General features: G+C 41.5%; 1 protein-coding gene across 2 annotated transcripts in view; it reads left to right on the forward strand.

The window, feature by feature from the left end:
- Nucleotides 1–21,588, forward strand: part of LOC131679162 (nuclear receptor coactivator 2-like) — a 509,619-nt gene that overhangs the window by 480,374 nt on the left and 7,657 nt on the right. Inside the window, exons 5-10 of one of the 2 annotated variants that reach the window (XM_058959795.1) lie at nucleotides 16,920–17,330; nucleotides 17,418–17,712; nucleotides 17,774–18,927; nucleotides 20,080–20,271; nucleotides 20,644–20,727; nucleotides 20,798–21,527. In XM_058959795.1, coding sequence (XP_058815778.1) covers nucleotides 16,920–17,330; nucleotides 17,418–17,712; nucleotides 17,774–18,927; nucleotides 20,080–20,271; nucleotides 20,644–20,727; nucleotides 20,798–21,527 — 2,866 coding nt within the window. The remainder of the gene's footprint in view (nucleotides 1–16,919; nucleotides 17,331–17,417; nucleotides 17,713–17,773; nucleotides 18,928–20,079; nucleotides 20,272–20,643; nucleotides 20,728–20,797; nucleotides 21,528–21,588) is intronic. The other variant, XM_058959796.1, reaches the window with a different exon arrangement.

Raw genomic sequence — 21,588 nt, forward strand, 5'->3', positions numbered from 1 at the left:
CCAGTTCCAAGGCATCATGCTAACACAATTTTTAGATATATTCTATTTAAATGAAACTATTTTCAAGACTAGCCTTGGTCGGGTAGATTAGAACCCCAGTTAGGAAGGATTTTTGGTAATCAATAGGATCAAAATATAAATTTAAATGATTAAATCAACTGAAGGAAACTGCCCACAATTTAATTGATTAAAGAAAATTGTCTACAAATCGAATGAAAACACTGATTACTAATATCTTCTAATTTTCCTTCAAATCGCCAGTCGCCGTGCATGTGTCGTTCACCGTGCAGTTTCAAAATCACGAAATTTAAAGAACTAGCTCCCTAAATCCATCGGAGAGATCCAGATCCCAAATCCTTTCGTTTCATCGTTTTATTGAAACATTCCAACTAAAGTTGAATCAAAATTTTAAATACACCGTAAGTTGATCATATAACGTGCACTGGTGCCAAACAAATGTCCTCAACTACTTATTCTCGTTTTGTTGGTAATAGTTTTATATTATTTCTAAATTGTGACGTATTTAGATAGGTATTTTTACGGTGACTATGAGGGCGGTTTTCATTTTGATAAAAAAAACAGGATTTGAAGTCACGCCAAATCCACCTAAACGCACGGTAACTGGGGACTTGACGGTACGTGAAATTTGTTAAATGTATTACCAAAAGAACTAGAAGGTCTACCTTCTGATGTCTCAAAAAGCAGAAGCAAAAAAAATTGCTACGCTATAGCAGGCTACAGGCACCAGTGAATCAAGCTAGCTATTGTTCTATATCAGTGCACATACAAATTGTATCGTTGCCCCCGGCTGCGGAGTAAAATGAGTTTGCCAAATGAAGCAAAAGTGCCTGTGCTACGGGATAACACGAACAGTTAAGGAAGTGGAACAATTAGTTAAAGTGAAAATGGAGCTTAATCTCGCTGAAGTTACCTACATTCAGCTACATCACGTAAAAACTGTGTTTTGATCACGTTTAGAAGCTTAGCACAGGCCGAAAACTTTATTGCAAAGAACAACATGCAACACGAGGTCGAATTTAATAACACCAGAATCAAGATCCCCGTGCATATGGAAAACGACATGGTGGACGTGCGTATCCATGATTTGGCCCCGCGCACGAAGGAGGATTTCATCAAACAAATCATGTCGCAATATGGAGAAGTAGAATCTATTACGAATGACACCTGGAGAAATTTTTTCTCCGGCATTCCCAATGGCGTTCGTATTGTGAGAATGCGAGTGACTAAACCAATACCTTCTTACATGACTATCGAATGCAAATCACCGAAGGATGGCGTGACCTATAAGCAAACAACGCTAATTACATATCCCGGGCAGACCCCAACATGCCAATTCTGTAACTATACAGCCTACTACGGAAAAACATGCGCCGAAGCAACTAGTCAAAACTCATCTACTACAGCCAACTCTAACAAGCAGCCACCGATACCTTCAGATAAACCTAAAACAACGATCCAATTACCCAATAATGCAGGTACAACGACCACGACAACCGCTCCCAAACCAACAACTAGCATCGCCAATAAAGAAGCAAATACCGATGAAGACGGATATACAACAGCGACCCATAAGAACAAGAAACAAATAAGAACCTCTGATCGTGAACAGGAAGAAAGCAGTACCGATGACGACATGGACGGGAACGATAACGCGAGAGAAGGCAGACTGAATGACCACCAAGCGGCCTCACCGCCAAGGAAAAAGATCTCAACACGCAGCAGCAAACTGCGTCAACAAGATCTGGCAGACCGACATTCTTAGAATTTTTTTATTTTTACTTATTGTAAAAAAAATTAAAAGACCCACGGTTCAGTTGTGCTAACGCATTGAGCCGTTTCAAATAAAATTTTAGATTGAAAAAAAAAGAAATATTATAAATATGAACAAGCTCAATAATTTCAGCATCTCTTTATTCCGACATATGGACGGGTATACATCGCACTTACTTCACCTCTGTCGAAGAGTAACGTAGGTGTAAGGCCAACTTTCTTTGATGATTTCTGTTGTTTTGTAGTTGAGTGCCCAGAAAATATAGAACAGCTGCTCTTGGGTCGATTTCAATTTATTTATTATTTTTTCTCTCTTTTTCTTCGTGATCTCTGCTCATCTCTCTCATTTTATTCCATAACGAACACAAATAAAACGAAAACATGAAATCGAAACATTAATCCCAATTTATTGACTGTAGACTCAACTAGTTACAACATTTTAGTCGCTCTCCGTGATAGGCTACTGATGTTTGTTCACTGTATCGTCACGTCGTTTTTAGACTTACATGGACATTAATTGGAAACCATCGAAAGAGACAGAAATGCTGCTGCTTACAACATTAAGTTTATTATGATTGATTGACTAATATGTGGTTTAGCATCTATTGACATCCGTTGAAAAGTAAGGATAAAATCACAACAGATAGTCCTACCGCTACTATGTACGTTTCTGTATGTGAACAACATTAGTAATATACGACGGTATACAATTCTTGGGTTAATGAACACCTCAGAAAAACCGCTGTTTTACCACTTTTTGGCTTGTTTATTTTTTGGCATTTTTCTTGCTTATTGTTCGATTGTTTAAAATATCACTACTTTGCGGACTAATAATGTTTAAATACGGACCGCATTCTCCGCATAAAATGAAATTGAGTGTCAACAGAAATACTATTGCATTAAAATGACGCGAAAACAAAAACTGTCTTCTCGACTATATTGTCATCAACTAACGGAAATGTTTTTGTCTAGCACGCTTGAGTGAGATGCCTGATGTTTCTACTAAGCGTACAGTGCACTAACCTATTACAGAAATTCAATCTGCTTATGCTTTAACTAACTTTATTCTGGCTAATAGGGTGATGAGCCTATTTGCGCCATGTTTCTATTATTACCCTACCCATTTGAAGCCGTTGGTTAGAGCAGTGTCTGCCATCTTTGTTCAACGCATTGAGTCAAATGGTAGCGCAACAATAGGGGCACTAGATTCGAGTTTTCATTGTGCTCAAACACGAGAATTTTACTGCTTTCAACGCATTTGTGTTTTTATATTGGTTCTTAACAACGAAGCAAAGCGGTTGATGTCAATTTTTACGCATTCCATTGATTGTAAGGCAAGAAATTACCGAATTAGTGAAGCACCTTGCTTAGTATGGTGAAAATAGGCTCATCACCCTATATAACATAATATCTGAGTTTTGTTAGACACAACCTCTAGCGATAAAGTTCTCATTTTGGGACAGTTTTTGAGCTCACTTTTCTATAAAACTTCTGCAATTTTATTATATATTTCGTTTATTTTATTCGGTTCAATGCATTAGCTAAATGAAGCCTTGTGTCTTCAATATATTTCCATGATGTGAACAATGAAAGTGATAAAACGTAAATGGTTGTCCTACAGATCTCGTGCGAACAACTAGCGATTGCATGTGGAGAACTATTTACTAGGCTGAGAAATATTTTTCCTAACCAACAGTGTCGCGGTGGTGTTCATTTCTATCTCGTACACTTCCTTATCATCATAGTGGTTACTGCCATGTCCATGTTCGCGAATTTCTGACGGGTCACGAGTGTCGACTTCCTCAATGATGGTGCCGACCGTTGATTTTGAGATACTAGACGTAGTTTTTGCCGTCAATATTATCCGAACAGCAGCCAAAATTTGGCAAATGTTTGTTTTTCAGGAAATGGTTTTGGAGACTATGTATATGCAAAGATATAATGTTTAAAATAATACTATCGCATTCAGTTTTTACGTGCAGGGTCAGGTTGGAGGAAATATGTCTGTTCACCTAGATTTTCACCACAAAAACACCATTTAATATACTTCCTAGATGTGTCCTTTATAATGAATACCAATTTTTCCAAATGTGACAGGAATCTTTTAATAGCCACGGTGCAAGTAAGTGGTATCAGATCTTGTAGCCGAGCATTGATTTTCTCATCGTCCATATATATGAGGATCAACCACATGTTACAAGTTGTTATGCAAAATGACTGGTTTCGCCTGGGCTAATTTGTTAAATGGCATCAGCACTGAACGCCTGACATGGTTAAACTCGTTAAAGGCGATGTTCGTAAGCATAACCTCCATAATCACCTTCAGCAAATATTTCACATCATTAATGTTGCTCCAGACAAATACGGAGGCTATTGACTTCAGGTCTTTTCGCATAAGATCGATCTTATGCGAAAAGACCTGAAGTCAATAGCCTCCGTATTTGGCTGGAGCACTACTTCTTGCTTCTGCGACTCAATAATTCGACAGATCCCCACAGCAAGAATTAAAGTAACAGTTTCGTTTGTCTTCCGACGAGTCACACAATATGAAGGGAACTGTTTTATCACACTCAGCATACTGAGTAGATATCCTGACCGCTGTCTTCGGTGGTTCGAAATAGCAATCTTCCTCACAATTCTCGCATTAATTTGTTGAAACCAAACAAGATACAATTTTTTTAAGAGTCACCGAAAAACATGTTGTTTCTTAAATTTATTTTTGAAAATTTTCGGGGGGGGCTTTAGCCCCCTAGCCCCCCCTCTGGCTACGTGCCTGGTCCTACACGTGAAGTTTTAGACGAAGTGAAAATTATAACAAATTCAGTTGGCAGTGACATTCTCAAAGAAGTACAATCTCTTGCCGGCTCAATTAACACTTTGGATAGCAGTATACGCGATGCTTGTTTGCCACCAGCGGGCCCCAGCTTGATGGACGAATTAAATGCCCAATCAACAAAATCGGGTGACTCAGGTCACCGTTCCACTGCCGAAGCCACTGAAGGGTGGCGCTTTTTGGGTTCGAAGAAAGTGTGGCGCTCTGACTGGACGGAGTACGACACACGTAATCAGCATAGAATTCAACAGCAAAAGATGAAAGATAGGGCGATGGCACGAAGAAAAGCTAATAAAAAGCAGTTGCATCGGGTAATAAATGATCGCAATAAAAACAGACACCAACGTAGCCGTAATACTAATGAGACAAATAAACATCAGATATCCAGAAGCAGTTATTATAACTATAACCTCAATGACAACAACAATAGCAATAATAATCGTAACAACAATCGCAACAACAATAGCAGCAATAATCGCAACAACAACAACAATACGCAATGCGGTCGTCCAACAGCTGGCAACTCTCTTCCCCGGGATAAGGATCTACTTGCGGCGGCAAGGGTGCAATTCTCTAGGCCTCCGTTTGAAAATCAGCGTGGTATCAGGTTTCAACGTGGTGAAACACTGAATCCATACCCGGTTGTACATCAATTTAACTCAACTTTCGCACCAGATAGGTTTGTAACCCCTGTCCTGACGAATTCCTTTTCTCAGCGCTGTTCAGCTTGTTCCTGTGAGCATTCGTGTTTTCGTCCAACCTAACGCACTCTTCAGAGGCAGACCATGACGAACCGGTTACGGATGAAAACGGATCAATAGTTTTGCATGATATTTCTAAGTATGACAAATTGCCATTAACTTTATCAGAAACGCTTTCAGAAATTTTGATATATTGTCAAAATTTTAATCGTATGCAGAGCGCATCTAAAATGAGCAAAATCTATAGTAATGTATTGAGCTCCTCTTATTCTGTTATTTTAGGCACTGAAACAAGTTGGAACGATAGCATAAAAAGTGAGGAAATTTTTGGTAGTGGCTTTAACGTATTCAGAGACGACCGAAATCTTTTAGTATCTCAAAAGAAGTCTGGTGGAGGAGTTCTTATAGGCGTTTCGGCTCAATTTAATTCTGAAATTCTTCCCACAGTGAAGTTTAAAGAATTTGAACATGTGTGGGTTAAAGCGAACATTTCAGGTGAAATACATGTTTTTGCCTCTGTATATTTCCCACCAGAGCATGCTAATATATCATCGTATGAAGCCTTTTTCAAAATTGCTGAACAAATTTTATTTGAACTTCCGGTCGAGGTCAAAGTTCACATTTACGGAGACTTTAACCAGCGCAATGCCGATTTTATTCCGGATTCTGAAAATGAAAATATTCTAATCCCAGTCGTAGGAGAAAACGAAACATTGAATTTCATCTTTGACAAAACTGCTAGCATAGGATTAAATCAAATTAATCATGTAAAAAATCAACAGAATTGCTATCTTGACCTTTTATTTACAAACACTCAGGATGATTTCTGTGTATCTGAATCTTTGGCTCCTTTGTGGAAAAATGAAGCTTTTCATACTGCTATTGAATTTTCTTTGTTCATCCATAAAAATCAAGAACCCAACGTCTATGACTTTGAGGAAGTCTTTGAATACCATAAAGCTAATTATGACAATATCAGACGGAAGGTAGGTAATGTCGACTGGCAAAATACTCTTAGGAATGAAGCGAATATTGAAACCGCCCTGGACGTATTTTACAAAATAATTTTCGAAATTATTCATGAAGAGGTGCCCATTAAGAAGAAAAGACGACACGGTAGCTCGAAGCATCCTATTTGGTACAATAGGCAAATTAAAAATCTGAAAAATAGGAAACAAAAAGCCCACAAGCTATACAAGAAAAATCAAAATAACGAGCACTTGGAACAATATCTCGACATTTGCGATAAACTAAATATTGCCATAGATTCTGCACTTGCGGATTACAACTCCAAAACTGAACAGCAGATTAAATCCAGTCCAAAGAATTTTTTTAACTACGTCAAAACTAAATTAAAATCAGATAATTTCCCATCAACAATGCACTTGGATGACAACGTACATAATAGCCCGAAAGAAATCTGCAACCTATTTGCAACATTCTTCCAAGAAATATATACAACTTTTTCTGAACAAGACCGCGATCGCGATTATTTTGCTTTTCTTCCAGATTTTCCTATGGATATTGGCGTCAGTCATGTCATAGTGGAGGACATTTTCAATGCTCTAAACCATTTGGATTCATCAAAAGGTGCTGGCCCTGATGGAATTCCACCATTATTTATGAAAAACCTAGCAACCGAGCTTACAACTCCATTGTTCTGGCTCTTTAATATGTCTTTACAATCTGGAGAGTTTCCCAAAACATGGAAGAGTTCTTTCTTAGTACCTATATATAAATCTGGGAAAAAATCTGACGTTCGCAATTATCGTGGAATAGCCATAATCTCCAGCATTCCGAAACTTTTTGAATCAATCATTAACGAAAAAATATTTCTTCAAATAAAAAACAGAATTACTAACCTCCAACATGGCTTCTTCAAAGGTCGTTCGACCTCAACAAATTTACTAGAATTTATTAACTATTCACTGATTGCAATGGACAATGGAAACTACGTGGAAGCACTTTACACAGACTTTAGTAAAGCATTTGATCGAATCGACATCCCAATGTTACTTTATAAATTAAAAAAGATGGGAATTGAGCCTGAGCTGCGTACGTGGTTAGAATCATATCTATCCAACCGCCAGCAAATAATCAAATTCAAAGGAAAGCAATCTAATCCAATTGAAGTCACCTCAGGAGTTCCACAAGGCTCTCATTTAGGACCTCTATTGTTTATTTTATATGTGAACGATATTTCCTTCCTTCTCAAAAAACTGAAAGTACTAATCTATGCCGATGACATGAAACTTTACTTGGAGATAAGAAATGCCGAGGATATTGATACATTCCAAAACGAAATTCTAGTTTTCCACACGTGGTGTCAAAAAAGCCTCCTACAGCTAAACGTGAAAAAATGCAATTCAATCACTTTTAGTCGAAAACGACAAACATCGAATGTTGTGATTACCTTAGGAAGACAGACTGTAGCAAAATGTGAAAGAATTAGGGATTTAGGCGTTATATTAGATTCCAAGTTAAATTTTATTGATCATTATAACACAATTATTCACAAAGCTAACAACATGCTCAGTTTTATAAAACGCTTTAGTTATCATTTTGTAGATCCGTATACAATCAAAACATTATATATTGCTTATGTTAGGTCGATATTGGAATATTGCAGCATCGTTTGGTGCCCTTTTTCAAGCACACATGAAGAAAGAATAGAATCTGTACAAAAACAATTCATATTATTTGCCCTTCGTAAACTAGGTTGGATAGCATTTCCTTTGCCATCTTATGAAGCACGCTGCATGCTTATCAATATACAAACATTGAAGGAACGTCGTGAATTTGCAATGCTTTCGTTCATTAATAATATCGTCTCGCATCGTATTGATTCAGCCGAAATTTTATCCAAATTGAACTTTTATGCACCTTCTCGACAGCTACGAAACCGAAGCATATTCTCAATAACTCCATATCGCACAAATTATGCAAAATATGGCCCTATAAATCGAATGATGGCTGTTTATAACCGCTATTGCGAATCAATTGATTTTACAATGTCCAAACTAAAACTCACACAATATTTTATACATAAAAGAAATTCTAACGCATAAGAAAATGATTCTGTAAAAGCTGAAATAGTTTTATTTATAATAAAATTACGTATATATATATTTTAGTAAATAAGAAAAATGTAAACAATACTGTAACTATACCAGTCTACATCGATTGACGAAATAAATAACGGTAACTGGGTGGCGGATAGATCAGGAACCGCTGTGATACAAGTAATGGGAAGATTCCCCATCCAAGAAGTGGTAGAACGTTCATACGAGGATTTCGTGATAGCCAAAATTAACGGCATCTTCGTATGTAGCTGCTACGCCCCCCCCAAGGTGGACAGTAGAGCAGTTCAGCCTAATGCTGGAGCAGTTAACCGAGCAGTTGATCGATCGGAAGCCGGTAGTCATTGGTGGTGACTTCAACGCCTGGGCTGTGGAATGGGGCAGTAGAGTAACCAACACAAGAGGTTGTATCCTGCAGGAAGCTCTAGCGGAGTTAGACGTACGATTGTGCAATGAAGGCTCTGTTAGCACATTTCGGAGAGACGGGAGGGAGTCTATCATCGACGTCACATTCTGTAGTCCCTCATTGACGGCGAACATGAATTGGAGAGTATGCGAAACGTATACGCATAGTGACCACCAGGAGATTCGCTACCGTATCGGTCGACGGAACCCCGCGGCAGTACAGAGAAGGGTGACCGGCGAACGAAAGTGGAAGACGAAAGCCTTCAACAAAGACCTCTTTGTTGAGGCACTTCGGCCGAACGGCGGGACCGAGAACGTGGATGCGGCTGACCTAACAAGAAGGATTGTGGCGGCTTGTGACGCCACAATGCCGCGAAAACTGGAACCACGCAACAAACGGCGTCCAGCTTACTGGTGGAACGAGACGTTTAGTACATTACGCGCTGCTTGTCTCAGAGCCAGAAGGCGGGCCCAAAGAGCAAGGTCGGAGTCAGATAGAGAAGAGCGTAAGGCAGCGTTTCGGGAAGCTAGGGCCGCTTTAAAACGGGAGATCAGACTTAGCAAGTCAGAGTGCCACAAGAAGCTATGCCGAGAAGTAGATGCCAATCCCTGGGGTGACGCATACCGAGTCGTGATGGCGAAAATGAAGGGTCCGACGACGCCAGCCGAAATGTGTCCGAGCAAGCTGAAGATAATCGTCGAGGGTCTTTTCCCGAAGCACGATCCAACTATATGGCCACCGACACCGTACGGCGAAGAAGAAGGAACAAGCACGGATCGGCAAGTGACTAACGACGAGCTAGCAGAAGCATCGAAGGGCCTAAAATCAAAGAAAGCCCCTGGTCCGGATGGAATACCAAACGTGGTACTGAAAGCTGCGATCCTGGCATGTTCAGGATAGTGATGCAGAAGTGCCTAAATGAAGGCAACTTCCCCGAAATGTGGAAGTTCTAGAAGCTGGTGTTGCTGACGAAGCCAGGGAAGTCACCTGGCGACCCAACCTCGTACAGGCCCATATGCCTGCTGGATACACTCGGAAAACTCCTGGAAAGGATCATTCTTAACAGGTTGACGAAATTCACGGAAGGTGAGTGCAATTCGGATAGTGCTCGAGTGTGCTGAGAAGTCATCTAAACAGAACCGTACGAGTCGCGAGTGCCTACAGAACAATATCGTCGGAGGCAGTATGCGTTATCGCCGGGATGATACCCATCTGCATTACCCTGGCGGAGGACGTGGAATGCTACCAGCGGAGAAATGCACGTAACGCTAGGAGACTGGTTCGAGCGGACTCGTTGGCTAAATGGAAACAGGAGTGGGACAACGCGTAGAAAGGAAGGTGGACCCACCGACTCATCCCAAATGTATCGGCCTGGGTACATAGCAAGCATGGAGAGGTGAACTTCCATTTGACGCAGTTTTTGTCCGGGCACGGATGCTTCCGGAAGTACTTGCATCGGTTTGGACAGGCTTCGTCACCCCTTTGCCCGGAGTGTGTGACTGTGCAGGAGACACCGGAACACGTGGTCTTCGAATGCCCTAGATTCGAAGAAGTTTTTAGGGGTATACCTGGTATGACAGTGGACAATATCGTCGAAGGGATGTGCCGTGACGAACATACCTGGGACGCTGTCAACAGAGTGGTCTCGAGCATACTCTCCGAGCTGCAGAGGAAGTGGCGAAGAGACCAGCAAGAAGCCGCAAATCGGGTCTCGAGAGAAATTCCGCCGCCGGGGAACTCTCCAACTGTGTAGACTAGGTCCACCGCCGGGGACCAGTTGAGTAGTACGTGAAGTAGTACCGAGTTGGGTCGCCGGGGCGCCTGGGAACCGGACGTCAAGCTTCACCGGAATCGCTGAACCGACCTCGACATCCTACCGGGTAGCTCGTGAGTAGGCTAGACCGGGGATTAGACCGAGTAGACCACGTCGCAGAGCTAGCAGTGGGTCGTTGGGGCGCTGGTGAACCGGAAGCTACGCTCCAACCGGAATCGCCGGATAGACCTCAGCACCTACTGTATGGCCCGTTGAGTAGGCTAGATCCACCGCCGGGGACTAGATCGAGTAGATCGGGCGAAACGGAACGAGAGGAAGCCAAAGGGCTCATGAAATTGTGGTGCTAAAACAAAAGAAGAATCGGTACCGGGGGAGCCTCCTTCGCCGGGGAACTCTCCGTCAGCGTAAGCTAGATCCACCGCCGGGGACTAGACTGAGTAGACCGCGACGAAATACCACCAGTCGCAGGTCGTCGGGGTATCAGCGAACCGGACGCTCTGCTCCACCGGAATCGCCGAACTGACCTCGACATCTGGTTGGTTGGCTCGGTTTCGGGAGAACTTCTCTCGCCGGGGAATTCTCCGTCGGAGTAGGCTAGGTCCATCGTCGGGGACTAGACCGAGTAGTTCGCGAACAAGTCTGGTGCTCAAAGAGTAAACGGCGTTGAATGGTGCGAGAAGGGAGTTGCGGTGCTAACCGGCACAAGCGAGCCGAAGGGCTCGGTGAATTAGACAGTCAGAAGTTTGCCGCTCAAACAGTACTCGTAGGGGAGGAGTACTAAGCCTCGACTCACAGCCAGCTTTCCGACTGCCATGCAGAGCTTGCCAGTCTGTGTGGATGGTAGAGAATGGGATGGTAGAGAATTGGTGGTGTGTAGAGGAGTGGGGCTGTAACCCTACGGAAGAAACGAACTAGTAAGTAGTTGAATTAGAGTGTGTGCTATGCACATAAAAACCCCTCCCCGAAGTAATGCCGTAAGGTAGTGCCGGGGAGGAATCAGGTTCTGGGCAAGAGCAGTGGTTTTTAGCGGGTCGGGTAATGGCAGCCCAAACCCGTTCCCTGACAATGGGGTTTTTGTACATTTTTCCTCATTCAGGGTTTTTCTGAAAAATTTTTTACTTTAAAAAAAAAAATACGGGGGGGAAGTTGCGGTGCTAACTGGTACAAGGGAGGGGAGGAGTACTAAGCCTCGACTCACAGGCAGCTTTCCGACTGCCATGCAGAACTTGCCGGTCTGTGTGGATGGTAGAGAATTGGTGGGTGTAGAGGAGTGGGGCTGTAACCCTGCCGAAGAAACGAACTAGTAAGTAGTTGAATTCAGGTATGGGAAAAATACATTCGAAATTCATTCATCTGTATTCATCTTCTGATACATCTCATGCTACCAACCGTTGTTTTTGTCTCACGAAGTAAACACCAGGAAGTATACACTGAACTTGTCGCAAAGCTCGTTAGCGATAGCAGCTGTGCGGCACTCAATTGACTCACGTTCGTTCTAAGTCGGAGAGCCTCTCATTCTCTCAATATTTTCTAAGAATGATGTTTGGATGTGAGTGAATCAGATTGGAATATTATTGTTTTGGTTTGCGAGCCACTCGATGAGTCTAATCTTGATTCAATCATCATATCCAATCATTGAATCGTTCAATCGGTTCTCTATGCTTTGTAGAGGTAATATATGGGTAGAAGTGCAAAGGTAAAATAGCTCAAGATGCAGGATTTTTAATTTTTACATACGCAAGCTTATCGTTTAACGGCTAGCGTGACCTACAAGTTACTGACTTTATTTCTTCTGTATCATGTTGAAGTACTTTTTACTATTTCAGTAGGGGAACCGGGGGCAAGTCCGACACCCTAAGCGCAATCATTTTTCTAAAATACCACGAAGCTCCAAAAATTGTATATTCTGTGCATAATCCTTGTTTAGATGGTTCTTAACAAGATATAATTTTTACAGTGTTTCAAAAAATTGGATTCATTAAAAACTATTGGTTGTCAAAAGGAGAAAAATAACATTTTAAAAACGCTGCGGGTAAGACCGACACCCCGATGTGGCAAGAGCGACACCCTTATTAGCTTTCTTTTTGTCCAATTTTTTCATTAAAAATGTGTTGTGTATGTGTGATAAAATGTAATTATGTGTATATGAGTATGTGTGATGCAAATGCATGCTTTCTGGAATATCATAGCGTAGCAAGAGGAAAGTCATACGAATGTGTGGTGTGAAGAAATAATGTTCAACACTTGGTCTTCCCCATTAATCTTTTCTAGCTTTATTACCGCTTGTGAAGCCATTCTAAGAAGTAAGATCCGTTCTGCAAGAAGAATATATCCCCTGTTACTAAGATTCATTCACTTAGAAGTAACATACCCTTTTGTATTGAGCTATCCGGTTCGTGTTATGATTTTTCGGAACGCTGTTGATCAACAATCCGGCAGAATAGATTAGAATGTGCGGCAAAATACTGGTAATTTTCAAAGCTTTTGTGCTGTTAAAACCTTAAAATGTTTCAACTAAAAATAACATCTAAGTGCGCATCAACTTTGCTTTCGCATATTTTGTTTATTTTGTGACGTTGGATGAATGGCATACATGTGTCTCGAAATACTCAAAATAATCCTACTAATGATATCCTGTTATTATTGTATGATTTAAAATTTGATATCTGGGAAAAGTTATGGGGTGTCGGGCTTACCCACGGTGTCGGACTTGCCCCCGATTCCCCTATTCATTAATCTGTCTATCTTTTTTGCAGTTAAAATATTATCGTTAGAGTAGAAAACTAGAAAATCCTATCAGCGACCATTTTTTTCTCTTTTGTTCAATGCTAATTCACGACGTCGGGAGTAGTGTGTTCCATTGCTAAAAATAAAAGAAAATACAATTGTGTCTGGTTGGATTTTCCAGTTTTGAATTACAACCACAATATTAAACAATGGCTTTGGATATCATGACGCACATGACATTCAAGGTTATAAAGTTCAAAAATAGTGTACGAGGTGTTATAACGACCAAAGGGTAAATTTGAAAAAAAAAAAATGCATCACAACATCTAAAATGATCCCAACGAAACATACCTGTAAATACTATTAAATCCTAGTCAAACCAACCACAATCAGTTTTAAATGAAGCAATGAGCCGCGATCGGTTGTTTTATTTGATTCGAAATTCTGACAGAAACCTCAAGCCAGCTTAAATTCTGAATGTGCTGTACTGGAATGAAACCAGCTTCTTCGGTAACTACCGATCGAGCCAACCCCATATAGTTTAAAAACTCTTTAATCGCGTATAAACACCCTTAATTGCTAAATTGGACAATATCTTTTGACAAACTGAGTTTTATTGGATGCTGAGATGATTATGACTTTCATTGGTTTAGTTTTCGATAAAAATACACTAAAAAAATCAGTTTGGACAAGGAAAAGTTTGTTTCAAATAACTTTTTTTTCTTGAAAGTGCCCAACTCATGACCAATTTTGCGAAAATAATTCCTACAACATTTTTTGTAGGATTTATCATTTTTAGACAATAGCCATTTGAAAAAAATTGGTTAAAAAAGTTTGACCCTCTCAAAAGCTTGTCTAGATCATTTTTGGAAAAGCAAAGTATGCAAAGTGGCTTTTTGTGACAAATTTCTCATGTACAGAAAGTTTCATTAAAATCTGAGAGGGTGCTGCCAACATTTGTTCGAGTTGGCGCGAAATTCGTCATATTATAAATTGATATGTCATAAAAGATGGATGAACTGACCTGACCATTAAAACGTTTCTGTTGGAAAAGCCTATGCACTCCGTAACACAATTAAAATTACTTTTAGAAAAATACTAAAGCAAGGTGGTCTAATTCTTAAGGCTCAATATCATCAATATCAAGTATATCATGTAGAGCTTTTTTTTCTCGGCTTGCTTTTTTTCATTGTAGGACTTATCGACTCTCCAAAATAAGGTTATTGGATGCGTGGTACGCAGTTTTTGAACACACACCCTTTTATTTTTACGAGCACTACATTCATTTGCTTTCACACATAAATAACGAGCATAATCCATAACAATAAATCAAGGAGTTTACATGATTTTGTGAAAAATAATTTTTGGCGTAAAGTAGCCCCTTGACTTGACTTGACTTTACGCCAATTTTAGCTCTTTAGATTTCACGTTCAATCTTGATTTTTACTCTTAATTTACTATAATAAACAGCTGTGCGATTGCTACTACGAAGGGTGAGGAAATTACGCTCCGTAGCGGTATAATGAATTTGTTTATATAAACATCGCGTTATGCTTTTAAAAGAATTAATTTTAAATTTAACAATTTCTATCGCTTTCCGAATGCGACGATACTATCTCAAATCATTCCCAAAAGCGACGTCGAGTCCTTGCCTATGAAGCCATGATTATTATAGAAGTCATATGTCACAGAAACAGTATTCAAACTGTGCTATATTTTCATGTAATTTCCCGGCTTATAATCACCAAAAGGCTTCCGAGCCGAACAAGAAGTTTAAAGAAAAATCTAATTCCCACAGTTCTGCGTAAACGATATATACAGCGCCTCATACTTATTATTGGAATTACATACAAGGAACCCTCTGAATGAGTCAACAAATGCATTCGATGAGTGAGCGAATTTTGATTCATCCAGAACAGGCATTGCATTTATCGCTCATATGAGTAATTGCGCACGGATAGTTTGCTACTGCGACAATAAAAACTCACATTTTCACACGAAAAGTTATTGGCACTCACACAACTTCTCCGTATAAATACAACGTGTTATTTCTCCGGATAAATAAAACAGCCGGAGAATGAGTGAATGAGTTTATCACGGTATCCTTTTTGCGTTCGTTGCTTTGCTGTCGTTATTCCAAAACACGAACAAACAAGTCTATCATACTTCTTTGCCGCTTTTCTTTGTAATTAAGTGTATTTTTGGAAGTTTTAATTGATTTCCATGAAATTAAAATTTTATCGCCTTCTCCGGTGAGAAGGAAAAAGTCAAATAAATTTTATCCGGAAAATCATTCTCACGCTCTTTGTGGAGACGGAAAATTTTGCGACTCATCTTATCTCGGAAAAGTTGGACATCGGATAAGCTACTTCTCGCGTGAGTGAGAGAGAATTACAATGCCTGATCCAGAATTGAAGTCCTGCCTGTTTGCTGACGTTCGGTTCGTTTCAAGTATTTTTTTAACCACTCACTTACATAGTGCGTTCGCTGACCGTTCGGAGTGCACAAACATGGTGGTGGAGAGAGGATTCATCGCATTCTCTCATGGTTCGTTTTTTCAAAACGTCATATCTGCAATGGGTTACTCTCTTTGTTTACTTTCTCTTTCGATTTTTACGGCGTCACTATAACACTTTTCACTTATTTTACAGTACAGATCGAAAGACGGTGGTTTTAACTAGCATATTATGCAAAGAGTTGAGGGATAAATGTTAAAGTGACCGAATTATTAACAGAAGAGAAAGTAAACAAAGAGAGTAACTCATTGCAGATATGACGTTTTGAAAAAACTCTCAAGAAATGTCTACATCACTAACAAATTAGAATGAAGTGGATGTGACCACGTGCTTTTGTTTTCTCCTTCATTTCTTCTTGTTTGCTCGAAAAAATTGACAGCCGACACATGCATAGAAAAAATGTGGACACCTGTACATTTCGCACTGCCACCAGCAATTAGGTCCATTGCGGTAATTGTAATTTAAATGAATGAAAGGGTTAATGATCAAGTGCAGCGTGAATGTAATTTTTTACCGTGATTGAAGTAAATAAATAAATGAACTGAAATAAATTAGGCATCAACCAGGATTTCAATTCTCGAACACTGTCAAAGTTGATCCTAATATGCGGCTTCTTTATGAATGCACTTCGATGTTGTAGTCAAATTGATGGATGGACTTGAACAAGTATATAAATCTACGGCAAACCTATATCAGTCGTTTGTTATCAACACCTAATTCGTAGCAGCAGTGCAGATGCACTTTCTTCACTTGCACATTCCAACACTAGCAAAGGTCCAGAAGAGGTGAAATTTCTGCGCTGTTTTTGTACAGATAACAAGCAATATTCGTCTCGATTCTACGGCTCAAGTGATTCATCCAAGTGAGAACGAAAAACACCAAAAATAAACGATCAAGCCTATTTGCGAATTCATATTACGTAATTTTACGACCGAAAAATATGCATCACAATCGCTTGATTTCACGCCGTGCTATACATATTGTTTGTAGTACGACCAAAAATTGCTATCACTTTTTTTTGAGTTCTAAACCGAGCACACAACACCTGACATGTTTGTTTTCTTCTTCTTCCCGCACTCGCTTCATTTCAGTTTCGTCGTTTGCTGGAACAAGGAAACCGCGATCTAACCGGATCGAACCGTTGCTCCAAGTGTTCACCCGATTGCAGCGACTCCTGCAAGCTGCACCCGGTTCAGCAGGGTGAAGTTTCCTCTACGGAACCGCCACTGCCGGAACCATCCGCCAACGGCCATTCGCCGGAGAAGTCGGCCTACTTCGAAGCGGTCCAGCACTACATCTCCAACGTGGGCTGGGCGCTGCTCGAGATCAACTCGGAGGGTGTCATCGAATGTGCCACCGAGAACGTACTGGACGTGCTGCACTACTCACGCACGGAACTGCACGGCCAGTCCATCTATTCGTACCTGCATACTGGTGATCATTCAAAGCTGAGTCCTATTTTAAATAAGAATTCGTTTGAACTGAACTGGGATCAAGATGAGGTAAGATTCATTCATAGTGAATACGTAGTTGATCGTCTGCTTTGGGCTACCGATATTCACGTTCCATTTCCGCTGTATTAAACGTAGATGTTTTATCAGACACCAAAGCGAACTATTCGGACAAAGATTCGCTGGCTGCTAAAGGCGCCGGAGAGTGCCAACGACACGATCGAGCAGAAACAGCAACGCCAGGACAAGTACAAGGATCTGCTAATCATCTCCGCTCCCGTTAAGGATGACACCGACACCGAGTCGTCGTCGGTGCTTTGCCTAATCACACTACCAGAGGACGACCACCAGGGCGCCATTGAGAGCCACACTATGCCACAGACGCTGGACGAGCAACTGACGCTCAAGCTGGATATGAGTGGCGCCGTTATAGGTAAGTCCCGGAAACGACACTCAACCATCATAGTTGTTTTGATGTTTCTTTTTCTCCGTAGATTTGGACGCAGCCACACTAAGAAAACAATTCGCAGGATACCTAACCAAAGAGACTGTACGGTCAATCCACGATCTCTGCCACTTTCAGGATCGGCCTCGTTTGAACGAGCACCTCAACAATGTGATGAACGCGAACGGTACCGCTCAAATTTCGTCGTACCGGTTGCGTCTCGGCGGACCGGATGTGTACGTACACGTCAAGGCCCAGACGAGATTATTTCGCAACAACAAACCAAATGAACCGGATTTCATAATGGCCATCCATACGATTCTAACCGACAGTGAGGTAGCCATGGTGGAAAGTGGCTTGGCAAGCGGAAACAATCCGTCTTCGTCGTCATCATCCAGTTTGGCATTACCAAGCACTAGCAGTAGTGGCAGCACTGGTGGTAGCACGGCTCGCACACTACAACAAATTACGCAGGGAGTTAGCAACATGGGTGGACCGTTAATGTCCAGCATACTGAACGGGGGAGGTAGTGGGACCGGTCCAGGTGGTCCCAGCGGACCCGGTAATATGCAAGGTGTCCTAGGTTCAGTTGTTTCGCCACGGAGCAACCCCAACTCCTCGCTGCTGCAATCTGATAGTTCAAACTTTTTCAATTCGGATTTCGAATTCGAATTTCCACATTCCACATTTGACATGGAGTCGGTCGGTGTCGGCTGGGACTCGAGACCTGATTCGCGAACGAGTGTAACTCCAGTTAGCACGCCTCGGCCTCCGTCAGTGACGGCGTACAGTCCTGCTGCAGCTCCCATGTGTCCCTCCCCGTTAACCCCGTACCATGCTGGAAGTGCAGGTGGACAACCGTCTCCTTCGAACAACAATAACAATAATAGTATGACCAACAACAACAATGGTCCCTTTGGTGGAAACTTCCCGTTTCCTTTCGATGATAAGGAGAAGATTCAGGAACAGATTCATCAACAGCACCAGCAACAACAGCAGCAACAACAACAACAGCAGCAGCAGCAGCAGCAACAACAACAGCATCAACATCAGCATCAGCAGCATCCACAGCAACAAATGGCCTCACACGACTCAGAGCGGTTACGTAATCTACTGACAACCAAACGACCTCACTCAAATGCCTCGTCCTCGTCTGGTTTGGATATGGATCATGACCACCGGAACCCGAATCGGATTCTGAAGGTAGGTGGGGTGTATTATTTCAAGCGCTGGAAGCTGCTGACCAGACGAAACGGTAGGGTGTTTGCTAATAAACGGAACTTCGTCGAATAATCGAAACGAGTAGGGTATTCCACGCAGGCGATGTTTGATAGTGCGGTTCTATAGAATCAAACGCTTTACACTATCGTGTGTGTCTTCATAGTGGAGAAAAATGTTGGTAAAAGCTATTTGGAAAGTGTAAACAACCGGATGATTTTTTGTGGATTTTCGGCTGTTGCGGTCTAGAAATGAAAATGGCTGTTGTATACTGCCCGACGTTTCGGCTTTCATACGGCATACGATGTTTTGACGAAGAACGATAACATATTTTCCTTGAAAAAGGCCAAAACCAGGGCCGAAACGTCGGGCAGCTTTGTTTAAAACCATCTTTGCGCTTGAAGAGCACAAAACCTATAACTAATTTTTTTATGAAATTTTCGTTTCGACTTTGTCTCATCAGAATGCGACACTAACTTAGTGAGAGGACTAAGCTTGAACCGTATTGACGCAAGCTCCAAAAAACAAAAAAACACTATTTGTGTTTCTGAGCAAACTTTTGTTTAGTCAAACATAGCTTAATCAGAGCTCCTTTTCTTGCGGGACATGACGCAGGATTAAGGGTTTGCTCAGAAACACAAATAATGTGTCAAAAAAGCTAGCGTCAATCCGTCGCCAGCTTAGTCCTGTCACTAAGTTAGTGTCGGATTCTGATGAGACGAAGTCAAACGAAAATTCCACAATTAAAACTGCTTTAATAAATTCAAATCGGCTTATATTTTCAGTAATGAATATTTTAATTTTCCTTTGAATTTTAGAAGTAAAATTTACACATTACATTTTTTTTAAACCTTTATCGATAGTCGTAATCTGTGGAAGCGCACTTAAAAATATCGATCGATCAGTAACAGTATAGACAGTAATTAAATTCTAACAAATCAAAAAACTTTTCGTCAACTAACCAGAAATGATGCTTCTTCTTTATTTTTTCATCCAAGATTCTACTATTTTATTCTTCCGCATTTGTTTATGTAAATATGTCAAACTTTTTCAAACCTTTTCAACCCAAAAACCGATTAGCAGCGTCTCGTTTAGCCCTCTGTTCGTTGATCTGAACACAATTTTGTATATTTGTAGGGCTTACTAAATTGCGAAGAAGATAAGGATAGTAATGGAAATAAGTTAAGCACTACGGCGGCTCTCTCCCAACGTTTACCTCAGTCAGTTAGAGTTCACCAGTCGCAGGGTAGTGGTAGTAGTGGTGGCTTAGGGGGCAGCCGCCCGGGCGGCTCTGAAATCAAGTCTGGTAGCAATAACATGCTATTGCAGGTACGCGTGCTCTCACTAACTCTCTTTCTGTCACTGTCTCTCTGTCACATTTTCTAGTTACTTTGCTAATACGAATTTCCATTTCTATTGTTGTACTATTTGTTCTATTTCTATTCAGTTTTCCAAGTATTATTTTGTTTTTGGTTTATCTTAAGCCCCCTTTAGCTGCTACTTTCACTTTTGTGCACATATTTTTGTACACATTTGGGGTGCACGTTTATTTTTAATACGTAGTTAGACTTGTTGAAACGTTCGTAATTTGTATGGATTGCTTCTTTGAACTGACTGAGTGACACAATGCAATTTAAAATATGAGTTTTCATCTTTTGTAATGTGTTCTCAATATCTAACGCTATGCAATTTCTCCGCCAGCTACTCAACGAGAAAAGTGACGACGATGATCCGGAATCGCGGAATCGGCCGAGTGAACTGCTGAGGCAGCTACAAAAAGTAAAAGTAAGTAAACACATTAAACAACACGTTGGTTCTCAAAACAAGGCGAATAACTTTTTTATTTCCCCGCCAGGAGGAACCCAAGGAACACCCGGCCCCGCTCAACAATGAGGAGCTGATCCAGATGCTTCGATTGCAGGGAAACGATCGCAAACGACCCTCGAACGAACCGGACGAGGGCGGTGCCGCGAAGCGTCCCGATGATAAACCGTCCAAACTGCGCGAGAAGAACAAAATGTTAGCCTCGCTGCTGGCCAATCCGGCTAAGGCCCCGACGCCACTGTTGCCCGGCCACCTGCCCCTGAACCGTATCATCCCCGATATACCCATCTCCAATGTGGCCCGCCAGATGGCAAGCGTCACCAGTTCGACGCCTCCAAATCAGAGCATCAACAACAACAACCTGACAACCAGCAACAATAATCTGAAGCAAGTACAACAGATTAATCACCAGCTGCGGATGCAGCAACAGCAGCACATGCGCAAATCAGCTATGCCTTCACAATCACAACAGCCACCTACTTCATCCGATATCTACCTCAGCCACCAACAGCAGCAACAGGCATTGCTCCAGCAGCAACTGGTTGCCGCCCAGCAGCGCCAGCAAAATTTCTCTCCAGCGATCCAGGACTCGGGAATCGGTTCGGTTGGCAGTGGTCCGTTTGCGACACCCTCGTCGGCCACTTCAACCACCAACCAACCAACGCCCGAGTGGGATCCGGAGCTAAACGAAATACTTAACCACGTAATCGATATCGCACCCGAGGGTAACTTTGGCGAAAGCGAACTCAATAGTCTTTTAGGTATGCCAGCATCAGCGGAGTGTTCTAATCTATTACCGCGCTAACACATTACTGAATTTCA

Source organism: Topomyia yanbarensis, chromosome 2, assembly GCF_030247195.1.
Source record: "Topomyia yanbarensis strain Yona2022 chromosome 2, ASM3024719v1, whole genome shotgun sequence".
In the NCBI taxonomy this organism is placed as follows: domain Eukaryota; kingdom Metazoa; phylum Arthropoda; class Insecta; order Diptera; family Culicidae; genus Topomyia; species Topomyia yanbarensis.